A 25,232-nucleotide genomic window follows, 5' to 3' on the forward strand; every position below is an offset into this window, starting at 1 on the left:
CTCCCGTGGCTTTCCTGACCCTGTTCCCCCATGGCGTCTTGTTTTCTAAGAACTTCCTGGACGAGGATCGGCCTGCTACTTGCAAGAGGCAAGACTATGGCGAAAATAACTTTTTGCCAATTTTGCCCTCTCTGACTGAATCCTGACACCTTGCATGCGCATTTCCGGGGAGCATCCGCTAAAAGACGAATTAAAAGCACGCTCCCGACACGCCTACTAATGTAGCTGTCCACTTTTCACGAGCCTCCGAGCACTCTGGGAAATATAGTTCCCAAGGCCCGAGAATGACCGCGTAGGCGCATGCGCGCTGAGAATTTCTTCGCCTCTTCCGGAAAAGAAAGCCGCCGCGCAAACAGGCATTCTGCAGTCCGCGGGCGGAGGCTTCTGGGAGTTGTAGTCCCTGGCGGTGGGCGCCGTCGGTAAGGAGACGTAGCTTTCGGTGCGGTCCACTTCAGCAGTTGGTTCCCGGCCGCGGCCGCACGGTCAGTCAGCGTTTCTGCGCCTACCGCACTTCTCCCGAAGCTGAGGAGAATTTCCCGCGGCTGGGCTTTTTCCTGTCCGGGGTGGGCTGCTCGTGGCTCCGTGCTTCATTTCTGCCCTCCGTCCTTTTCCTTCTCGCCCGTCGCTCGAGCCTGGGTTTGGCGGGGACTCGCCCTCGGGAGAACACAGGGCCGCGACCTCCTCAGACCCGGACTCCGTGTCGCGGGGTCCGTCTGCACGCAGTCTGACCCCGCGGTCTCTCGGCAGCCACCCACATCCTCGGACGCCGGCTCACGCTCCTTCTCCTTTATCTCTCCGCCGCAGGGATGGACGCTTCCTGGCGCCAGGTGGCCGCTGGCCGAGGCCGAGCCCGAGGACGGGGCACCGCAGTGCCCCTCTCGGGAAATGGAGTCCCTCTGGGCGGCGCTGGAGGAGGGCGAGCCAAAGGGTCTGGGGGCGCGGTGCCCTCGGGCCCCGGCCCCGGGGGAGCAGCCAGTCCGGCCCCTGGGGGTCGCAGGCAGCGCTCAGCTGGAGGTCAAGCCCCGCAGCCCCCCGGGGCCTGCGGTGAGGACGGCTCAGGTGAGGATGGCTCAGGTCTCCCGCCCCAGCGAACTCCCCGAGTCACTTCCCCACTTATCGCTGGCTGCCTGGGTCCTCGAAGTCTTGGTTCGCTTTTGAACTAAGTATCAGGGAGTTTAGAATCAGGGACCTTTTCAGATTCTGGCCGATTTCCATCTCTTGTCTTTCAGCCTCGTTTTAATTGATAACTGTCTTTGTTACTTACCTGCCTGAATTGGGTGCAGCTGATTTGGTTAATTCAGTAAATTGATCACCAGAGTTCCTTTTCTTTTAAACTCTGAAGTGTTTTAACATTTGTTGTTAAATAAGACTGTGTGCTTTGGCATCTTTGTGTGTGGTGACAGCAAGCTAGGCTAAGATCTCAGAATCCCGTTTTCAAACAGATTGGGAACTCTATTCTTTATCAGTTGACTCCACTTTCAAGAAGAGTTGTTGATAGCCATCTTTACCAGGCTTATCTGACATTTTGGACTGTTTTAGACGCTGTAAGCGCTTTGGTTGTTTCTGATTGATCCAAGTTCATAAATTCCACGTCTTTCCATGATGTATCAGGTGTTGCCACCATGGATTTGCCGATAGCCTTGGTCCAAGATCTTGTTTTAGTGCGATGTTGAGAGTGTTTATACATAGTACTCTACATAAAAGAGAGTGGGTACCTGAAAGCATTTTGTGTTGGAATGTATTTTTCAGAAGACGTTTAAAGTTTTTTCTTTCTGAGATTATAATTGCATCATTTCTCCCTTCCTGCTAAGAGCAAAATTGAGTCTCTGCGTGGGGTTTCCCAGGGTAACTTGAAAGTTAGTTTGCATCGATTTTGCTTGCAATCAGTCAGTTAATCATAGAGGTGCAGTGTACTGCTTAGAGACCTGTGAGCAAGTTGGTAAGCTTGCTTGGATTTTGTGGGTAGCGGGAAAACAAACATTCTCTGTATGAGTAGTTGTCATTTGTGTTGAAGGAATTAGGTAAGAAGATTGACAGGTCACTTTGTGTGTGACATTGCCCCAAATGGTGCTGGGTCTGTCATCTCTTCCCAATTCAGCTTTTTAAAACAAACAAACAAACGAACAAACAAAAAACACCCCCTTTCTCCCAGGGCTCCTTCCCAGAGATTCAAGACATCCTTGTAATTTTGAGATGTCTTTCAGCAGTTACTGCTTTTCTTTTTCCGTGTTCTCAAAAATTTCTAAAGTAAGCATCATATACATTTTCTTCCATTTTTACCTGAAACAGTCTGTTTTGGTTGACAGTCACCAATCAAATTAGCTGCAATAAGAAAAGGACAACATTTCCTGAGGGAAATAAAGGGTAAAATATCATTAAGTACAGACATACCAACTAAAATAAGATTTATTTTGATAGTCTCATCATTCTGACGGTATGAAGTATGTTTTAATTAGTGATTTAGAATAGTATATTTAAAATCCTCTTAATATGAGCACCAGTGCATACAGTTCAGCAAGTGTGTGAGTCTTTTCTTAAAGCACCATTGCTGTCTATTTCACTTGTTAGCTGGAATACAGTTGCCAGGATTCTTACTCTCAAGAAGGTGGAAGTCTCCTTGGGAACATGTGCTCGAAAGTTTTCTGTTTTGCATTATTGTGTAATTGAGTAACAGTGAGAAATACAGAGTGTCCTAGAAATGAGAAGATCTAACTCAAACGTTATTTGACATCCTTTTTTCTGGATAATAGTACAACAATTCAGTTCCATTATACATTTTTTTTGAAGTGAAATGCTTGTTAGAAGCATGTTTTTTGTGTTAACATTTTGTGTGACCATAAAAATTGCCATTTCACCTTGAAGGCTGGAAGGTTTGGGGCTTCCTAAGAAGAAGCTAATAAATGCAGTAGATAAATAATGGATATTATCATTGTAAAGGTTTCGGTGGGTGGGACTGGGTTCATGAGACAGGTTTGAAGAAGCACTACCTCCTGTCATTCTGGTGTGCTTCCACTGAGGATTTCCCCCATGTCATAAGTCATACTGTATAATGTATTTTAACAATTTTTATTATTCATCTTTGAGACACAGTGAGACTATCTTACTACATAGCTAACCCTGGCTGACCTTGAACTCAGAGATCCACCTACTTATGTCTCTTAAGTGCTAGGAAAAAATATGTGTTGCTGGTTTGTATAATTTTTTTTTTTTTGAGTCTCTCTATTATGTAGCTTTGACTGTCCTGAAACCTCTATATAGACCATGCTGGCTTCAGAGGTCCACCTTCCTCTGCCTCTGGATTGCTGGCATTAGAGGCATGTGCCCCATGCCTGGCTCGTACATTGTGTTTTAACATCTCATTTCCATTTCCATTTATTTATTTATTTACTTATTTATTTATTTTGAGACTGTTCAAGAAGTGTTTAGCACCATTACTATATTTTAGAACATTTCATTAAGTTTGTTAGTCTCTGCGTCTATAGCACTTGATTCTTTGGGTAGGTTACTCCCCCCTCCCCCCAACAAGGTTTCTCTGTGTAGGCCTGACTGTCCTGGAACTCACTCTGTAGACCAGGCTGGCTTCGAACTCAGCCTGCCTCTGCCTCCCAATTGCTGGGTTAAAGGCGTGCGCCATCACCGCCTGGCTGGGTAGGTTACTTCTAAAGTTAGTGTTTATTGTGTTGTTTTCTTTGGTTCTGTGGTAAGGAATTAGATTTTTCTCCTCTTTCACAATTTGTAAGAAGGTAGGATATTTTAAGGGTGACTTTGAAATGTGTGCTTAAAATTGATATAGTAGTCAAATAAACTGGAGTCTCATTGATGTGGGAAAGAATAAGAGGTGCCATTCTATATCGTGCTTTGTGAGGACTCTGATTTGCAGAAATGAATTTTTTATTTTTTTATTTTTTTATATTTTTGCTTGTCAAGCAGAGCTAATGTCTCAGAGGAAATTTGAGGAGATCAAGAAGGCCAATGAAGCTGCAGCCAGAAAGCTGATAGAGGAACACGGTGGCTCTTCCTCTGAAGAAGAGGGGGATGAAGACTTTGAAGGAAAACGGGGGGAAATTGTTGCTAATACATTCATAACGTACACTACTCACACAGGTATTGTCTTGCTGATTTGGACATTTTCACTATAAGGATATTTCTGATACTGTTTAGTTATAATTTAAAATACTATATAGGATCATTTTTAGTGTGGTCATCTTGTGGAGCTGAGGACATTTTGGTATTTAAATTATATGTTGTTAATACTAATCTTTGTATAAAGTAGATTATCTGGCAACCCTAACTCCCAGAGAAATAGGTAGGTAGGTGGTTACTGGCTGTAACTCAGGTACCCACTCAAGGTAGTCTTCATTTTCTTCTGCTTTTTATCAAATTAAAATTGCCTTAAAATCTATTTCATTTTCTGATTTATTATTGTAGTGTCATATCTTACTTTTGATTTTCATATGTTTTTAAAAAATTAAATCTTTAAAGGCCTGACATGTATCTACATTATCTGTTGTATATGTTTGGGTTGCGTTTAAAGTATGCCCCCTCCTTTTATTTAATGTGAGAGAGGGCCACAGGGATATTGGTATGTGTATTTATTAGTATCAAGTAATTAAAAATAAATGGTTTCAAGGATCACTATCTATATTCTTACAGTTTCTAAATTTTATACCCATATCATTAGAAACATTAACATTTCTCAGTACTTTTATATATAAATTTTGTGCTGTTTATATAGTCTTCTATTAGTTACACGTTTATAGTCTCATTTAGTTCTTTTTTTTTTTTTTAAATCTTGTTAGAGCTAGGGGAAAAAACAGGAAATTTCTAAGAAATGGCTCTTCATAGGAGAGAAGATTCTCCTAAAATTACACAATTAGTAAATGGCTAAGTTGGCCTAAAGGTGATTTGCTCAGCTTTTGAACTTTTATTAGGCTTGTGGTTTTGTGTAAAAGCAGGGTGATTATGAAGAAGAGGCCGTTCTTAGACCTGTTGATGAGGGAAAATCAGGAGACTGGTTAAAAGGCCATCTCACAAGCCAAATTAAACCTTGGATTTTGGCAGTGCTTGTGTCCAATTAGTGTGTGACATGTTCCCTTTGGCTCAGGCACGCTCCCTCCCGTGAGATATGTCTAGTGGGAGTACATGCCGTGCTTGAATATTAGAGGTTTTCCTTCTTTCCCTGTCTTGTAAAAGGATTTCTTCTGCTTAAAAGCAAACAAATCTTTTCTTTAGGTATAGGTTTTAGATCATAATTCCATATCAGATCTCTTTGTCACTGATTTTGTTCCTTAGTTATTACATAGTGCTTTCCTGAGAACAGGACTGCTAGTACAACAGGGTCACGCATAGCAGAGTTTGTATGTTAGGTGGAATGAAGGTAATTTAAAGAAATTAGAGTTAGTGAGTCTTCAGACTGACTCCTGTAGTGTGCTGCCTATCCCCAGCCCAATCCATCTTTTATTTGTTGTTGTTGTTGTTGCTTTGTGAGTTACCTGCATGTACTGATGACATTGCAAATGTTGATAGGCATTCTCTAAGAAATTTACCATATCTCTTGAGGAATTAAGGAAGTTGAGCTAAAATGTCAAGCCTAACAAAATAAAAGCTGATGAAAACAACTTTAAGGCTAGAGAATTTCCTGTTTCTGGATGACTTCCTAATTAATAATCTTCAGTTTCATGGCTAAGAGGACCTCACTTCAGCCATCGAGGTGTAGAGGAAGGCTGCGTCTTTTAGCATAGATAGTAGAAAATACTACCATTTACATGCTTTATAGGTTTTTTTGCGTAGTTTTCTTCTCAAACTAATTTTTGTATCTAATGCATCAATACTTTGATTCTATATATTCTGCATTATGCATGTAATAAACCAAGGAAACTAGAGCCGTTATGTATTTTAATAAATGCCAGAGTAATGAGATAGTGATCATCTCACACTGGTGAGGTGAACGCTCGTACATTCCCAAGAACCTCTCCCACTTTTCTGGTCTCAGGCTTTGCATTTCTGTAATTCTCCTTTCTTCTTGTGTGGCTTCATTCTAAAGAGAATGTTGTCTTCACCCTAGGCACCTCATGTTAGAAGACATGACTTTCCTTGTTTTCTTACCCTAGTAGTACTCCAGTGTTCGACCTCAGAAATGTATGAACACAGTGGTACATACATGGCGTGACTGAAACCAAGTCTAATTGTCACCAAAGCCTCCTAGATTTTACTTGGTAAAGTTTAAAACTATTTATTCATTTTTGAAATGGGCTCATGATGTAGCTCTGTCCGGCCTAGAACTTGCTGTTTACTCCATATTCGCCTCTTCACTCAGCCTCCCTCTGCCTGATTTCCTCAATAGCCCCTTTCTCCCTCTACACTAGCTTTACCTATGTCAGGCCCACATTACCTATGTATGACTGCTGTTAGCATTCGACAGAAGAAGCTGAGATGCATTGAATAATTTCCCACCATCCCTAGCTGTTCAGTGGTACTGTATTCATTCCAGTCAAACTCAGTTTCCTTACTTGCCACAGTGGTCGTTTTAGAATATGTGACTTCCAGCGCTGTGCTATCTCTGTCTGCTGTGACATGCCGGGTAATGCATGTTATTTAGCTGTAGCCAAAGTATAATACAACTTTCAAAGAAATGTTACCTGAATTTTGTAGAGATATACTTAGACTTTAATTTGTAAGACTATACCATCATATTTTAAATTTAAATTGTATGAATTAACTGTAAAATTGTATGAATAAGCTGATGAAATTTAAAATATTACAGATTTTTTTAAAGCCAGTTGTACTCTAAGCAATATAAGCATACTGAATATCATTATTCTGTTTAAGGATATTTTAGAAAGTTAAATGCCAATTTAAAATAAAACATTAGTCTTTAGTAATCTTGTAGGTTAGAGTGCTTTACATTTGCTCATTAACACTGTAAATGACTTATATTCATGTTATGGTAGGGCAGATGTTTGTTAAGTTCTGTGTTTAGTTAAAGGATTTTAGAAAATGAACTAAGATTTTTCTTTATTTAGTTTTACTTTCTGGCAACTTTGATTTGAACTAGATTATTGCCATGGTAAATTCTGTCCTATAATCTCATATGATTGACCTACTTTTCTTGGAAATTCAGTCAGTTTGTGTTGAATCATTTTAGTTTTACTCAAGGCGTGTACTCTGGTTTTTCTTACGTGAACATAACTTGAATTACAGCCCTTTTCGTGTTGATTGTACTTTAGAGTGTTGCTCTGTCATTCTTTTATTAACTTTTCTTCCTTCCACCTTTCTCTCCACAACCCCAGCCAAGCACAGGATACGGATTGAGCCTCACTTAGTAGTCAAACTGAGGTCACTGAGTTGTTCTGTGTCTCAGATGTCTCCTGTATAACACATCGTGATAGTTTATACTGTTTGGAAATAAATACATAATACTTGTTTAAAGGACATACAGTCCTTTAATTGTGTTTCCTTAAAAGACTTATACTACTGTTTACAGCAGCAGAGAGCACAGTCTAATGGAACGTGGCTGTTGTGCGCTGGAAACTCTGCCTTTCCTCCAATGGCCCTGTGTGTGGAAGGAAACCTCAGCGTTTTCTTCCACAAGATTTATCCTGAGTGTGTTACATGGTAGCCTTCCTTCAGTGGTTCACCTTTCATTTTCCTTCACACTTCAGTTTCTTGCCATATTGGTCTTGCCAGTGGTTCTGCCTCCACCAAATTTGTTAAGGACTTTGAACAGAAAGCAAGCTAGTGAGAGAGCTGAAATGCTGTTAATTTGTGAATGTGCCTTGCTAGCTCATTGAGTGTTTGTTTCCTTTTGTTAAGCTTTGAGGTTTTAAGTCAACATTTTTTGCAGTTAAAATTGCATAGCATTCGTCATGTAACATGATTATTGGTGAAGATGTGTTGTTTTCAGATGTTGTTTACTGTGATGTTTTCTATTTTAAATTTAAGATGGAGATATACATGAATTAGAGCGAACAAAACAGTATCTGAATGAGGCTTTCCAAGCTGGGGCCATGACGTGCCTAATTTGTATTGCTTCAGTGAAGAGAAACCAGGCAGTAAGTCTTTCTGTTATGATATCTGGTACGATATACACCCAAGTAACATATCTTACATTTTCAATACCATTATTAGCCATCTATTGTGCTTTCACTTATGTTTGTCTACAAATTCTTTATTTGACAATGTTATATGTGAACTAATCTTCATTTTGTTAATCTGAAAAGAATTTAAGGAATTATCTCTAGGAATCTTTTTAAGAATCTTTAAAATTCCTACAACTACTGTGTTGCTGTGATTTAGCCAGAGCCTAATACATGCGAGGCAAATGGAAGACCTCTGAGCCACACATCTCAGTAGGTTTGAAATAAAGATAGGCTTTGAGGAACTGAATATGGTAGTGACACTTTAGGTTCTTCTAACACAGTTGAGAGCATCGTGGGGAGTGTCCAGGGCCATTGGAGGAAAGACAGAGTGAGACATAACTGATTCTGTTATGAGACCTTTTGCCTGGTTGTGAAGCTATCATAGATTTAAAGGGCACCAAGGAAGCAATTAAAGAGAAGTGATAACTGAGCACGGCAGGCTCAACTTTAAGACCTCATATTAATCCTTTCCTGGTAGAGGAGCATTGCTCAGAGAAAGATGAGGTCTGATGAAATGTTTTGGCTGTGTAAAATAAAGCAGATTTTTTTTTTTTTTGTTTTTGGATTTGGTTTTTTTTTCCCCCCTCCCGAAACAGGGTTTCTCTGTATAGCTCTGGCTGTCCTGGAACTCACTCTGTAGACCAGACTGGCCTCACACTCAGAAATCCGCCTGCCTCTGCCTCCTAGAGTGCGGAGTGTTGGGATTACAGGCGTGCGCCACCACTGCCCAGCTCAAAGCAGATTTTTAATATACTGTGGTTGGCTAGGACAATGCAACTGACGCAGGAAAGCTGGTCTCTGTACGTTGCTTCCCTTTCTCTCATCATTTTAAGGTTGTTTGTCCACCTTAGGAACTGAGTCAGCCAGTTATTCAGGAACAGTGTAGCACTGAGGCCCTCATGTCCTCTGGCACAGCATTCTCCCAAGGGATTGATGAATGTCTCCTTAGGGTGTTTGTTAGAGTAGAGCAGCATGTTTACAGTTTTTGTTTGCTTGTTTTGTTTTTAAAAAAGGACTTCCTGGGCTGGAGAGATGGCTCAGTGGTTAAGACCACTCAGAGGTCCTGAATTCAATTCCTAACAACCACATGGTGACTTACAACCATCTGTAATAGGTACCCGATGTCCTCTTCTGGTGTATCTGAAGACAGCTACAGTGTACTGATATAAATAAAATAATTTAAAAAAAATTAAAAAGGCTTCCTGCTATATGGACCTGCTATGGTTTTAGTAGTAGTGAGTTCTACAAAATATCATTAGTTGGCATTTCTTCTTCCTTGTCTTGTCATTTCCCTAAGTTATTTCAGGCAGGCTTTTGGAGAATCAAAACTAAGGGGTTAGCTATTCCTCTTTATGTAATGTTGCTATCTACTTTATAGTACTTGTCAGAATTTCTTTTTTATTTTTTCAAGTAGTTGTTGTAGGAGACCAGAACTGAGTTTTTTCTTACATCAGAATGTTGGTAGGTTTAAAAATTAATTTGATATTACTTCTTAATCCTTAAAGATTTGTTATGTGTGCCACAGTGGATCTAGGAAGTCAGAGGGCAACTTAGTGAGCTTGTTTCTTCATTATCTTTGTATGAGTTCTGGGGATCGAACTCAGGTTTCCACACTTTCATGGGAAGTGCCTTTAACTGCTGAGCCATCTCACTGGCTCTTTTGTAAGCTTTTATATTATTATATTTTCACTTTTTGTTCAGTTATTTTTTTTTTTTAATTTTGTGTTAAGTGTTAACATAGACTTATAGGTCAACAATGGATATATACACACACACAAGTTATGGCCAAGATTCTTTTGTTGTATTGTTTACAAAATAGGTGTCTACCAATAAGAAATAGATGAAGTTATGCTACATAAACACCATATATAATAAGATATATAGGTGTATTTGACAAGGGTAAATGTTTATATCATGTTTTAAAAAGTTATTTTATCAGTCAGTAGCAGCATGAATATATAAATATGTGTGCACACATACATGCACATACACTTATGTGTATATATAAAATTAGAGAAAATTCAGATTGTTAGCTACAGCTATAGCTTTTGCTTGCTAATTGAAAATGAGTGATTAATATTTTTCTTTCAAGTGTTACACCCGAAATACGTCTTATAAAGATCATCTCTTCTGTGATATTGACTGTTTTGATTTTTAGTCTTTAGGTAACTTTTGAAAATTAATTCAATGTGCGATAATCATTTTAAAATATTACATAGATAATTGACAAACGTCATATATAATTAATTTTTGACACCTTTGTCTTAGGTTTGGAGCTGTTCAGGATGTTTCTGTATATTTCATATGCCCTGTATTCAGAAATGGGCTAAAGACAGCCAGTTTCTTGTATCTTCTGTGACAGATGATGATTTTGGAAAGAAAGATTACCCCTGGCCATGGTAATTTGTTTTTCTAGTTCATTGGATTTTAAGTTGTAGAAGAAGTAAATAAATATGGAGCCTTATATATTAGAAGTTGCATTGTTAGAAGCTTCAGTCTGTTTTCCTTTCCAGTATTTGTCTAGTTTATGAAGATGGAGACCTTTGTAATGTTCTTCTCCTTTCAGTTTTTATATAAATACTGGTATCCATCAATAACTAATAAATCAGCAGTCTATGGTTTTCCTGTGAAACAATGCTTCAGCCATGCTTCCAAAGGTATTGTCTATGAGGTGAATTGAGAATCATTCAAATTTGTTACCTCTCTTCTTGATTTTCTCTTAGTACACACTAGTGTGATATTACTCATCTAATTTATTATTATTATTGTTATTATTATGATGATGTTGATATTTCCAGTTGTATCTTCAGCCTCAGAATTACATTTATGTATTATGTGGTATCATTAATTTTTTGATGTTGATGTCACCAGCTGTGTTTATTATTGCTGGTTATTGGACCTTTGTCTTCTGTTATGTTTTGAGATAAAGTGGAGAAGTTAAATCAATTGTCTCAGCTAGTCAAGAGTGGTAGATTCATTGTTAATGTAATGAAACGTTATATGACACCTTTGGGTCTCTGTAGGTACCAGGCATGTATGTAGGCACATTATTCATAAAGTAAAATATAAATGTACCTTTTTTTAAAAAGGAAAAATTCTTTGTTTATATTCAATTTTTCCTCTTAATTTTAGGATTTTGTTATATTTTTTTCTTGCTATATGTAGCCTGTGTATAACCTGATTGCTTTTTTCTTTTCTTTTTTTTACTAATATTTTTTTTAATTTATAGACTCTATAACAAAACTTTTAAAACCAAGCCTTATATAAATCTGAGTGAATATTGCAGAAATGTAGCTCATAGAAATTTTGCTTAAAAATCTTGGCTAGTTGAAAACTAATGTTGCTTTGTCTTTGTGGTTGTACTTTTGATATCTGTGTTAATGCATAGCAGCTAACTACATGTGATAGTGTCAGTTTGTAAAAGTATAAATATGAAGAAAGGGCAATTGTTGCCAAGTTTTATGCATATCCTTATCTCATGGGCCTCTGGTGCTTGCGTTGGGGAGTATGAGTATAAAATAGTTCCATATTTCAGGAAGTTGTATTGTGCAGAGATTTTAGTAAGGATTTTTTTTTTTTTACTTAATGAAAATTTAAGTAAATAATTTTGTTACTGTTGTCTTGTGTTGCTTTTAATAATTGAATTAATATTTTATTTTTTTTTGTAGTCCAAAATGTAGATTTGAATACAAAAGATCAGAAACACCTAGTAGATATTACTGCTACTGTGGAAAAGTAGAAGATCCACCTTTAGATCCGTGGCTTGTACCTCATTCGTGTGGCCAAGTATGTGAGAGAGAATTTAAGCCTTCTTGTGGTCATAAATGTTTACTACTCTGCCATCCAGGTGAGTTTCTCATTCTGTGTGTAGTTGTTTCTGGGTGACTGTTTCTTCTCAATGTTGAAGCCAACAGAATTGTTCAAGTTGGATTGAAGTCTTCTGTGAGACAATGCGAGAAAGGATTACCCTTTAAAGTAGCACTGCAGAGAATGGGAGAGAAGAAAATGTAAAGTGTTTTTTACTGACCTTTAATCACACCCCTCCCTACCTTTGCTGCATTCTAGGTCCCTGCCCTCCTTGTCCAAAGATGGTCACAACCACCTGTTACTGTAAGAAAGCGAAACCTATCCCTCGTAGGTGCAGTGCCAAGCAGTGGTCCTGCCAGCTGCCATGTGGGCGGAAGCTGCTCTGTGGGCAGCATAAGTGTGAAAATCCATGCCATGCAGGTAAAGATCATATGTGAGAAACTCTGACTTTGAATAGAGGCAGAGCTGTTCTTACTGCTTTTGATATTTGTGTACTAATTTGTGATTGTAATTTTAGGAAACTGTCAGCCTTGTCCAAGAGTTAGTAGACAAAAATGCGTATGTGGCAAAAAAGTAGCAGAAAGAAGTTGTGCGAGTCCAGTGTGGCACTGTGATCAAGTGAGTGTTGGTGCCTCTGAGGGTGGGAGGTGAGGAGGGCAGACAGGCGGTGGGAGCACAGGAGGGTAGGAGGAACAAGCAGGTTCAGCTGCTTTTCAATTTAATACCTTAATTACTGGAGGGAAAATTTTTTCCCTCAAAATAAGTTAGTTGATGAATTTTTAATTCAGTGTATAGATTTACTGCTTGGCTTTCTGTATTTTGCTTCAGCTCCCACCATTGTCCTCTTGAGTTAGAGCCATTGAGAGAGTAGAATTGTTTCTGAGGTTTGCTGTTCCAAGAGTTGGAAGGGGTTAGTACAGGTTTGAAGTCTGGTGGGTGTTCACACTAAACTGAGTATACCTCTGTCCTTATATTTTTATGATACACTCTCTGGTACACTGGAAATAAGTGTGCACATACATGGTCCTGTGTGAGACATACAGCATGATAATGAGGAGGGCATAATGAAGCTGTTTGTGATTGCAAGTGGGCTATGTTTTACTCTGCCCTTTTGTGTAGCTTTAGTCTCTTGATGAGTGCTTTTATTTTAGGTATGTAGAAAGACACTGTCATGTGGCAATCATACATGCGAGCAAGTCTGCCATGTCGGTGCTTGTAGAGAGTGTCCTCGATCTGGGAAGAGGTCCTGTCCTTGTCAGAAATCAAGTAAGATTGAATGCTATTTGGGCTATAAGAAGACATGGAAGAAATGCTAATGTTTATTATGAGATGACAAGCTAATTTGAAAAAGCTGAACTATATGCCTTTATAGAAAAGTCAGACACTGCCAGGAGTGCGGGGCCTGGGAGGAGGAGGGGTGACTAGCCTGCATAGAGGCTTTAGGTGATGAGATTCCTGTGTGAGAGGCTATGTAGCAGTCACTGTACTTGTGTCTATGTCCATAAATAACCACAAATGGAGCAAATTGTCACCTCATATCACCAGACCTGATTTTGAGTGATTATGGTGTCTATTGTAACATTCCATCTGTGTATGTTGGGACTGAAGGAGGCTGGCTGCTGTTGTCACGGGAAGGAGCTTACCGTGGGAGCTTAGTTTCAGTAGTTTTTATGGAGGAGTGTGGTTAGTTGAATAAGCTTTCTTGACTCTCCCGTAGGAGTCATCTATAAGTTTGTTTTTACTACTTGTCATAATGTGATTGTTAAAGGTGAGTTTTATAGTGTTTTAAAGTTTACATTTTTTCCATCCTTGAGATTGAACAAATTTAAAAAGAAAGTTCTGCATGTTGTAGAAATGCCTCAGTTTTATGTCCTCAAACTCATCTCTCTAGATAACAATTTCTGAAGAAGTTTGCTCATACAAATGTTTATTGTCAGTAACTTGCATGTTAAATTTCTTTTTAAGAAACATAGGCTTGCTGATTGCGTTTAATCTCAGCATGTGGGAGGCAGAGGCAAGCAGATCTCTGAGTTGGGCTACATAATGAGTTCTAGGACAGCCAGGGCTAAAATAATAGACATTGTCTCAAAGGAACTAAAGAAGAGAAAAGCTTTGCAGTTTTGGCATTAATCTTGCAGAAATATTAGGAATTATTTTTTTATCAAGGTTATTTTTCGTCTAATATATGGTTATAAAAGTTTTATAGTTCAAAAGAGCTGTCATTTGTCAGGAACTAAAGAAAAGGGAACTTTGTTAGGGATTCATAATAATGTATCTTTAACATTTAACATTTTGTGTGCTTTTCAGAGTTTTCTTTGCCTTGTACAGAAGATGTCCCAACTTGTGGAGACAGCTGTGACAAAATACTTGAATGTGGAATCCATAGGTGTTCCCAGCGTTGCCACCGAGGTCCTTGTGAAACATGCAGACAAGTTAGTTGTGTCCCATATACTTTCTTTCAATAGCTATTAACTAAAATATGTCAGAAGAAACTGTGTTGTGTTTGTCATTGTTCCCATAACATCTGTCTCATAATCAGTTTGTTATCTAACATTTTTATTATTGATCTGGAAATCAAATCTGAATGTTACCCTTTATTGTTTTCCTTGAGACAAGTTACAATGTTCTCATTTGTATAGTTCATGGGGTGGTTCATGTATATGGGGTGGTTTGCTACCAGAAGATATTTAGAACTCTGGTTGAATTCAGCCTATACACAATGGAGAAAGACATATCTAGCTTTGAGGCTTTTTAAATATATACATAGTTTGGCTTCAACCATGCTATTCCATTAACCAATAGGTTACTGACCACTCTATTGGTCTTGTTCTGAGACTAGATCTGTAAACATTGTGGTTGGAACTACCTATAAATTGATATGTTTTCATTATTTTTACTGTTTGATACCTCTTAGTTCATATGAGGTCCTAAATGGAGGAATAAAGTAGAACAAGTATTTTAGGACATTCAGTTTTGGTTTAGTTTTTAATACAAATTTGTTACTAAGAGTTTTGTCCTTTTAGTAATTACAGAAATTGCAATATGGCGAACAATATTAACGTTAGTCTGTTTAACATTGCTTCTTGGTGCTTGGCCTAGGAAGTGGAGAAGCAGTGTCGTTGTGGGAAGCACACAAAGCGGATGCCCTGTCACAAGCCTTACCTCTGTGAAACCAAGTGTGTGAAAGTACGTGACTGCCAAAAGCATCAGTGTAAGAGAAAGGTATGTGTGGTCAGCTTGGGACCTGATTTAAAAGTTGTGAACATTTTCCTTTTGGGAAAAAAATCCCATATATGATATGGAGAAAAAATCACTTTTAATTTGTTTCTTGAGTATTCAGGAGTGTTCTTTGTTTTCTGTATCAAATACTAGTAAATGTTCAAGATAAACACTTGTTTGTATTAGTAGTAATTCATGCCAGCTTTTGAATGTGGTGGCACAAATGGGTAATTCAGGGGTCTGACTCAAAAAGGTCTTGAGTTTGAGGACATCCTGGGCTAATATGGTGTGACTTTGTCTCAACAAACGAAACAAAACAGAACAAAACACCAAAGACTGTATGTAGTCTCCTTGTCTCCTGCACTAATTCTCAGTTCATTTTTAGGGCTGTTTCTGTTTTTTTGATTGAAAATGTCCTTAGTGGTGTTAAAGTGATAGTTAAATTGATGGTTGACACCTAACAAAGGTGAGATGATGATGCCTGGCTTGGAGGAAATATGACTGGGGTATTTTGTTGGGGCTATAGAGTTGTGGTTCGTGTGTGTGTGTGTGTGTGTGTGTGTGTGTGTGTGTGTATTTTTTCTTTCATTATAAAATACACTTTGTTTCTTGGCAAGATTCCTGGTTCTTAAATTCATTGAAATGTGAATAATTTCAGGGTTTTTCAGTTATTATTAATGTGTATATTATTCTTTTAAGCTTTCAACCTGCTCATGTCTTTACATTTAAAGTGCATTTCTTACAGACATCATTTAGATTTCCTTTAATTTGTGGTGGCAGCATTTGTCATTTAATTTGGCTGCTACATATTACTTACATTTAGCATGATTATTTAAGTCTGTTTACTAACTTTTTTGTTTGTTCATTTTGAGACAGGGACTCAGTATGTGGCTCAGGTTGCCCTGGAACTCACTGTGTAGACCAGACTGGGCTCTAACTCAGAGATTTTGCCTGTTTCTGACTCTTGAGTGCTGGGACTAAAGGCATCTACCACCACACTTGCCTTACCTGTTAACTGTCATGAAACTGATTTTCTGATAATTGATTTGTTCCCATTTGTCTTCTCTTTGACCTGTTTCTCAGTGATTCCATTTTATCTACTTTATTTGCTTATTAGCTATGATTCATCTCATTCTCTTTCTTCTCTTTTCCTCCCTTCCTTCTTCCCTTTCTTTGAGTGGTTACTGTGGGCTTCAAATTCTCTAGGAATTACTACTGTGTATTTTATATTATTTGTTATGACCTAGTTTATGATACCCCTATGTGTTATAACTGTGTTTTAGAAATCTGAAATATGTTGTTTTTATTATTGTTTTAAATAGTTACAGTTTTAGAGGCTTATTTTAGATTTATTCATGTGTATGTGTTTCTGCTTGCCAGGTGAGCGCAGGTACCTGTACCTCCGAGACAGAAGAGAGCTAGAGTTACATGAAGTTTTGAGCCACCTGACAGACAGGGCTGCTAGGAACCAGCAGCAAGTGCTCTTACCTGCTGAGCCATTTCTCCAACCTCAGTAGTTAATTTTAGAAGTGTTTGAAAGAACACAAAGTAGTTCTTTGTCGTCATATGTATTTAACATTTCTTTTTGTTTAGATACAGGTTTTCTAGCTTCAGTTTCCTTTCATTCTCAGAGATTCCCTTAACTGTTTCTTGTGTTGGGCATTTTTTTTTTGTCACCTTTATATACGAGAAAATGCTTTTCCTTTGTCTTTTTGAAAATATATATTTTTTTTTACTTCAGAACTCTAGTTTTACAGTTTTGCCCCCTGTACTTAAGGAATGTTGCCCACTGCCTCTTAGCTTGCTTTTTCCTAACAAGAGGGTGTCAGATCTCTCTTGTGTTCTCTTCTTGCTCTCTGGGTGATTTTTGAAGAATTTTGCTTATCAGTTTATAGTAATTTTCTGATGTTACTTAGTGTAGTGTTTTTCATGGTTCTTTAGCTTGGTTTTCATTGAACTAGCTTCTAGGATTGAAAGTTTGTACTTCTCATCAAATTTATAGACTTTAAACCTGATTTTCTTTCTGTTATCTCCTGGTCCTCAGTGCTTCACGACAGGCATGTTCCTTGAAGTCCCTCAGCTCAGCAAGGCTCTGTTTTCAGTGTTTCATGTGTCTTTGTAGTATACAGGACAGGTGATCCAGCTTTGTCTTCAGCTTCACCAGCTGCTTCTGCGTTTTCTACTCTCTCTCTCTCACTGTGCTTGTTTTAGGTGTGTATGTTCACCTGACAGAGCTGATGGAACTTGGTGTCGCGTGCATGCCTCTGCATGCTCTGCAGGCTCGCCCTCCACTGTCCGCAGTTGCCTACTTTACTGGGCTTGTCTGCCACTGCTATCATTCTCATGGCTGCGTCTTTCAATTGATTTTTTTGTTATTATTATTATTTTATTATTATTATATTTTCCTGATTCCTGTCCTGTTGAGGAAATTTTCAATTGATTTTTTTAGATATTGTACACATTTTTACATGTCTTTTTCCCCTTTAAGTATTTACCTTTCCTTTGCTTTCTTTTAAGTACTTTTAAAGGATTGCTCTGGGGCAATAAGTTACTCAGAGCTCATGGATCCTTGTAGGCCTCATGTCTGGGGTGGCTATGGTCACAGTGCTGAGGTAGTAACTCAGCATTCTGCTGATGCCTGCATTCCAGAAAGTTCTTCTTCGCTGACTGTACGGAGCACAGACTAGTCCTAGTCCTGGAACTCTGGAGAGTGTTGTTTTTCCTTGATAGTGCTGTTTTGGAGGTGTGGAAGTTACTTCTTACTTACATTCAAGCAAAAAGTCAAAGAAAAGGATCTGTTCTAGAGTTTCTCTATGCCATTGCTTTTATACTATAAGTTGTATCATACTAGCTTACATGAACTATGGATTTATCTGCTTAACTCAAATCACCAGATTTTGCTTGCAGTCAATCTTCTTGTAGAACAGCCTAGAAGCCTCTAGGTCTAGGCTAATGTCATTATGGGATTCGCCCTCTGTTTCCCTTCTCAAGGATTGTTGTCTTCTGCTGCCTGATTAATCTCTAAAATCTGTAACTTCCAATCTACTGTCAAGGTTTTTAGGTGTTTGGACAAGAGGGTATACCTTATTATTGTAACTTTATTATACATAGAAATGCCAGTTATTCAAGTCATGGACCATAAAACACTTTTTTGATACTGCTACTAAAATCTCCATAGCTATTAAATGATAGAAACATTGCTACTCTCAAATAGCTGTCTAAGTGAATTTTGATTAATTGATTAATTGCTTTTCAGTAATGTGTATTTTTGTGTTCTGAAACTTGTTCTTAAGTTTACAGCCCTAAGTGTCTATAAGTCATTCACAACCTATGTTTCATATAAAAACAAAACAGAACAAAACAAAACAAAAAAGAAAAACAGCTGAATATGAGAAAACTTACAGAAAGAATGAAGTTGACAATATAGATTCTAAGTAGTTGCCTGAAATTAATGAATGAAAATTCAGTTAGGTAATACTTGTTTCTCAAAGATTAGAAATGAAGGAAGTTGATAGGCTAAACCTCAGCTTTGCTTCTTTCTTAGCTGTTTTAAAATTAAATTAGCCAGACTCATTGTCTGAAAATTAACTGGATTTGATTAAATCCTTGGGATAATGTAATTTTCTGCATAGAAAGAAAGTGATGGAAATATTATTAGGACATAGAATAATTAAGAAGCAGGGACATTTAGCCTGGTTTTACTAAAGTCATTTTCTACTTAAATTCATTCTTAATATAATGTATTATTTACTAGAATAATGTTGATACTCTTGAAAATTTTATCCTTAGAGTGAAAAGAAACTTTTTGCTTTCTAAAATTCTATAAATGACTAGGAACGAAGTGCTGTGTGTGGGGTTCAAATTACTCTTCTTTACATATTTCTTTTTCTCTAGTGTTGCCCTGGAAACTGTCCACCTTGTGATCAGAATTGTGGACGGACTTTAGGATGTAGAAACCATAAGTGTCCGTCTGTCTGCCACAGAGGTAAAATTTCATAGTAGATGTCGTTTTATGTTTGTGTTTCCTCAGTGCTTTAGAATTAATAGAGAACTTTCCGATTATTATCTTACTTGGGCCTCCTAACACTCTGGGGGAGGTACAGCCACTGTATCTCTAATTTCAAACAAGGCAATCAAAGTTAAGTGACTTAGGGAAATGCCCAGAGCAGTGTTGTAGCAAAATTCAAACCCAAGTCTGAATGTAAGTTGTATTGCTTTTGTAATACCACGATGATAGACCCTACTTCTTTTTCTTAACCTTCTCTATGGAGACTTTTTTAAAAAAGGTATTTATAGATTTGGTTATAGTATACATTTTTTTATACTTTTATGAACTTATAAGTAATAAGGGTTATCTTATGCTGGTGATTCTGGGAGATTTTAGTCTCAGGATCCTTATTCTTTTGAGACCTTAAACAATTTTCTTTCTTTTTTTTTTTATATTTTTATTTTCTATATTCTTTGTTTACATTCCAAATGATTTCCCCTTTCCCAGATCCCCCCTCCCCATATGTCCCATAAACCTTCTTCTCTCCACCCATTCTCCAGTCACCTCTCTCCTTTTTCTCTGTCCTGATACTCCCCTCCAACGCTAGATCAATCCTTTCCAGGATCAGGACCCTCTCCATACTTCTTCATGGGAGTCATTTGTTATGCTATTTGTGCCTTGGGTATTCAGAGCTTCTGGGCTAATTAATATCCACTTATCAGAGATTGCATTCCGTGTGTATTCTTTTGAATGATAGTTTTTAAAGCTATCATTTCCTTCATTACTGTTTTTTTAATGACTTGTGAATTATTTGAAGAAATTAGACAGCCATTTGATTTTCCACTCTGGATTTTTTGCCTCTCTGGTATTTTTTAATGTTTCTTTATTCTCTGAATTTTCTGATAAGTTATTCAGTCAAGAGGTTTGGTCAGATTCATGTTTTGTATTTTTTTGTGATTTTGGTTATTGTAGTATTTCTTTTAATCCCGACATCTAGGTAATAATTTCTTTAACATTTTCACTCAATTTATTGAGGACTTTTTCCTTCTTTATTATTTCATTTTGGATGGCGTTCTATTTTGGGAAAACCAGAATAGGAAGAAAGTCATTAGATGATGTCAGAGATCCTTTGGGAAGAATCACCTAGGTTGTGGGGAAAGATTTCTTTCAGGTTGGGTGTGTTGGCGTACATAACTATAATTCTGTACCAGTGGGGCAGAGGCCACTTTGATGCATCTAAGGAGACTATCCCATGCTCTGCCAAAGTAAAGTTTTCTTTCATTTTATTTTTACGTATTTTTAACAAGATAAAATAAAAAGTAAATCCTAGTAACTTTTTTTTTGAAATCTTTAAAAGAGAAATATTATCCTAAGATAAATGTTTAGCATTTAGCTTTTTATGAAGCATAAATGATGGAAAAGTGACTATACTCTCATTAATAGCCAATCACAGGTCATAAGAGAAAACTTGCTGGTTTGGGGGGGATTTATCAAAATATAATATTCTTGGATAAATGCATGTATGAAAACAGGCCAAACGATTATTGTTAGATTTAGATTCTCTAAGACCTTAACTGCTTGTTTGCTTGCTGTGGTTTTGAGTAGGTAGCATGTTAAATTTGTTACTTAGAGCTGGTGTAAGTAAGGGAGGGTATGCAATCCTAGTGTGCAGTGTGCTGAATGAAGCTTTTGAGTGTGGCCATGTACTACATCCACACCATTACACAGAACCCTACCAGGGTTTCTCAAAGCTGCATCCTCCTGAGCGCCTCTCCTGATTTTGAACAGTAGAAATTAGTTTTTCCTATTTCCTCTGTATATGTAGGCGCAAACACTGAAGCACATAACTTTTGTGCATAGTTTCTTTTGCTTAATGTGCTAAGAATTGTTTATATTACTGCTGCTTTCTAATGGCAGGTGATCCTGTTGTGCATTATGCACGTATACTGTTTGATTAGCCATTGATGGGCGTTTTGGTAAGTCGATCAATGTGCTTTTTCCTCAGGCAGTTGCTATCCATGCCCTGAAATGGTAGATGTCAAGTGCAACTGTGGTAACGCGAAGGTGACAGTACCCTGTGGCCGAGAGCGGACCACAAGGCCACCCAAGTGCAAAGAGCTGTGCAGGTTGGTATGAAGCATTCCGCAGCCTGACGTCTGATGTCATAACATTTAAATTCATACTGATTTTTGATTGTGCTCTAATTTTATATATGTTAGTATTTTTTAAGTAATGTTCATAGTTATTCCTTTTATGTGATTTCAGAAGGTATTTAAAATAATTGCACTGTAAATATATTGTTCAGTTGTCAAAGGTAACTTAAAAACTTTCTGATTTAGTCGACCACCAACATGTCATCATGCAAGTCAAGAAAAACACCGTTGTCACTTTGGCCCATGTCCACCGTGTCATCAGCCTTGCCAAAAAGTTCTGGAGAAATGTGGGCACTTGTGTCCTGAGTCATGTCATGATCAAGCCTTAGTGAAGCAGACGGGCAGGGTAAGGACCGTGTTGTTAGAGAGACTACTTTGCTGTGGGATGTGTTTTCTTCAGTGATTATTAACAAGCGATGGTAAAGGTGTCTTTAGAGTGCTAAGTACTCTGCTTAGACCTGGGGTGTGAGGAAAATAAGACTTGGTCTTTTGTCTTGAGAAACTCATGAAGGCTGGTGTATTTAGTGGTGGGGACTTCCCCAGTAGCTCCATGACCCTGGGTTCATTACCCAAGACTAGAAGGAAGATTGGGGATGGGGGAGAAACTAATAAACAAATATTTGTAAATATAGTGTGATAATCCTTTTTAGATTAATTTGCCAGTTTCCTTCAAGTATGGCTGGAAGTATAGATTTTTCTTAGTTTACATTGTTATTCACGTATTCAGTATTTATTGGGCCCTGGCATATGTCACGTTCTAGGTGATGAGGAACATTTGGGAGATGGCATTCAGTGTGTGGATGCTGGAGTTTTAAGTGTTTCTCATTTTGCTTTTAGCTTACAAGAGGTTAAGGAGGCTCTGCTGCCTTAGTTGTGATGCCTATCCTGGCATCTGCCTCAGGTTTTAATATCGAGTTTGTATGGAGAGGAATGATCTTTACATGTAGATGGAATACTTGAGGAAGCACAATTAGTTGAGCACTTGGATGGGATTCAGCCTGTGTGAGCACAAGGTCTATTTCCCTGGAATCTTAGGCAGGTGGTATGGACAGCCCTTCTGAGTTTACAGGCTTTGCATTTTTTCCTAGCATCAGCCGTCAGGCCCTTGGGAGCAGCCAGCTGAGCCAGCATTCATCCAGACGGCCTTGCCTTGTCCTCCGTGTCAAGTTCCCATTCCTGTGTAAGAGCTGGAGTCTGACATAGTATGGACGGTGCCTTCTTTGCCTTTTAGGTTTCATCATCATTTTAAGCCTGACCTGCAGGCTAGTCTCCATGCTCTATCTAGTTGATTCTTTTGTAACCGTGTTTGCTATGATACTTAAACTTCCTGTGCATGTCTGGTTTTCTGTGTCCTCCTTTAGCTAGAGTGTACTGTCCTTAGCTTTCCATAGCAACAGGTACTGACAGTTACACTTCCAGGAAGCTCAGTATTTGTTACCTTTCCTGATGATTCCTACACTAAAGTGTGGTGTTTCTTAGTTAAGCCAGGTTTAGAAAACTAGAAGTGTAAAGCAAGCATAGGAAATCCAAGGAAAGTTTCCTGGATTGATCAGGGAGTAATGGAGATTAGTTTTAAGGAGTTGAGCCTGGAGGAATAGAAGAACGGCAGATCCTTCAATGTTTGATACTTTCACCAAGACTGGATCACAGAGGAAAAAGGAACAGTTCTGAGAAGGAACATAATAGTAGAAAGGGGCTTGTTATCTACAGCGTAGGTTCCAAATCAACAGTTGGTGCATCTTGGGCATTGATCTTTCAAAGGCAGCATTCTGGTTTTCTTTATTTCTAAAAGTCATTTTTCTTCTGCAATTTCCCTTCTGCTGTTTTGTGGTACATAGTCTCTTTTACATGGTGCTGGATTCCGTTTACTAGTGTGTTAATTTTTTGAGCAGGTTGGAGAGATAGCTCAGTGGTTAAGAGCAGTTCTCTTCTTACAGAGGAGCTGGCTTTGATTCTCAGCACCCACATGGCTACATCTAACCGTAACTGTCTCTAATTCCACTTTCAGGGGATCTGATGTCCTCTTCTGGCCTCTGTGGGCACCAGGCATACACATGATACACATGTATGTCTGTGCAAACACCCATACACATAAAGATTGAATAAATATTTTAAAAATACTATTTAAGTTTATATGTGATAAGTACATCTGTAATTTCAGCATTCGAGAGTCTAAGGCAGAAAGATTACAAGTTTAAGGCCAGTCTGGGCTATCTAGTGAGCTGAGGTCTAGGATAGTCTATGCAGGACTATGGAGTCTGCAGTGTGCAGCCTTTCCATACTTAGCCTTTTTCACTTAGCTTAGAAAGTTAGGTTCCACTGTGTTTTTTCATAGGTTGATAACCCAATTTTTTTAAATCACTGAATAACATTATTGTACTGCCTGGACATCTCATAGTTGATTTAATTTTAATATAATATTTTATTCTTTGAGAACTTTATGGATGATATTCAGTCCTTTCTCCCTTCCTCAGCTCTTACCAGATCCAGTTCTGTCTTCCTACCTACTCTCAACTTTGTGCCTCTTTTTTCCTTTGCTAACTCACTTGTCCAGTTTATTTTGACCATATACTCATGGGTGATTCTACCTAGTCACCTGTTGAAGGACACTTTGGTTGCTTTTAAAAGTAATGCTGCTATATATGTTTATGTATAAATTTTTGTGTGTGTCTAGCTTTTTTAGCTTGTTTAGATAAGAATTCAGAGGAGTGTAACTGCTGGGCCATGTGATGGATTTGTTTAATCTGTGTGACGCTGCCATGTGGCCTGGCAGTTTGCATTCCCGACAACATCAGTGGTGGTCTTCTTGCTTTGTATCCTGTTAGTGTAGGGCACTGGCGACCCGTTAGCTGTTTGTTAGATGCTTGGAGGTGTTGCCTGTTAAATTACAGCTTCCTAGTGACCGGGTGCCTGGCATCTTTTTCAGGTCACTTTGGCACTTTTCATTGTTTTGATAAGGTTTATTTTTGCTGAGGTCTTTGACCGTTGTTCTAATGGGGTGGTTTGCTTTTTATCTGTCATTAAGCCTCACTTCTTTGCATGTTTTCCAAATGTAGTCTTCTCATCTGTGTCTCGTCTTCTGTAAAGTTCAGTAAATTAGAACTTACCTGTTTCCTTTTGTGGGTTATACTTTCAGCATTGTTTCTAAAAAGTCATCTTGACACCCAAGACTATTTAGGTCGTATTCTGTGTATTATACTTTTGTGTTTTGCGTTTAGGTCTGTAATCTGTTTTGAGTTCATTGTGAGAGGAATAAAGTCCGTTTTTTTAAGTGGACATATATTTGTTCCAGCATTACCATTTGTTGAAAAGAAAATTTCTCCTGTAATTTGCCTTTGTATTTTTTAAAGATGAGCTGATTTTATTTGTATGAGCCTAATTCTGGGCTCTTTGTTGTAGTTTATTTATTATGTTTCTGTTCTTTGATCAGTACCACATGGCCTTGATAACTGTAGTTTTGTAGTGAGCTTTGAGTCAGTGCATGTTAGTCCTATAGCTTTGTTCTTCCTCAGTATTGGGTTGGGTGTTTCATATCTACTTTTTTTTTCATATACTTTAAATTAAATATTAGAAGTTTGTTTCTTTTGGTTTTTAAGTTAGGGTACCATGTAATCCAGGCTAGTCTTGACCTTGTTTTGTAAGAACTCATACAGAGTTGAGGCTGGCCTTGAACTCCTCATGCAGCGAGACTTTCTGAGTCTGGGGTTGCAGAGGTGTGCCACCATGCTTGGCTTTGGGTAAGGATTTGGAACTGTGTTGAATATAGATGAAATTGGGAAGTAGTGTGACTTTTAAATTGAGGTATATACCTTTCTGTTTTTAAACATGGAATCTTCATTTAAACCCTTCAGTTTTCTTCTCAGCATTTTGTAGTTTTTAAAAATCATGTCATTCAGTTATACCTATTATACCTATTTTATTTTTCTG

The 25,232-nt window shown here is 38.1% G+C and overlaps 1 protein-coding gene across 2 annotated transcripts in view; it reads left to right on the forward strand.

The window, feature by feature from the left end:
* The first annotated feature begins 355 nt into the window (after window positions 1-355).
* Nfxl1 (nuclear transcription factor, X-box binding like 1) overlaps window positions 356-25,232 on the forward strand; it is a 37,677-nt gene continuing 12,800 nt past the window's right edge. Inside the window, exons 1-15 of one of the 2 annotated variants that reach the window (XM_052198633.1) lie at window positions 356-419; window positions 805-1,059; window positions 3,931-4,104; window positions 7,942-8,051; window positions 10,407-10,537; window positions 11,807-11,985; window positions 12,204-12,365; window positions 12,463-12,563; window positions 13,097-13,211; window positions 14,253-14,377; window positions 15,045-15,167; window positions 19,059-19,149; window positions 21,158-21,278; window positions 21,492-21,651; window positions 22,394-22,485. In XM_052198633.1, coding sequence (XP_052054593.1) covers window positions 807-1,059; window positions 3,931-4,104; window positions 7,942-8,051; window positions 10,407-10,537; window positions 11,807-11,985; window positions 12,204-12,365; window positions 12,463-12,563; window positions 13,097-13,211; window positions 14,253-14,377; window positions 15,045-15,167; window positions 19,059-19,149; window positions 21,158-21,278; window positions 21,492-21,651; window positions 22,394-22,485 — 1,937 coding nt within the window. In that variant the 5' untranslated portion in view covers window positions 356-419; window positions 805-806. Of the gene's footprint in view, window positions 483-804; window positions 1,060-3,930; window positions 4,105-7,941; window positions 8,052-10,406; window positions 10,538-11,806; window positions 11,986-12,203; window positions 12,366-12,462; window positions 12,564-13,096; window positions 13,212-14,252; window positions 14,378-15,044; window positions 15,168-19,058; window positions 19,150-21,157; window positions 21,279-21,491; window positions 21,652-22,393; window positions 22,486-25,232 lie in introns of both variants that reach the window. The other variant, XM_052198632.1, reaches the window with a different exon arrangement.

Source organism: Apodemus sylvaticus, chromosome 11 (assembly GCF_947179515.1).
Source record: "Apodemus sylvaticus chromosome 11, mApoSyl1.1, whole genome shotgun sequence".
NCBI lineage: Eukaryota > Metazoa > Chordata > Mammalia > Rodentia > Muridae > Apodemus > Apodemus sylvaticus.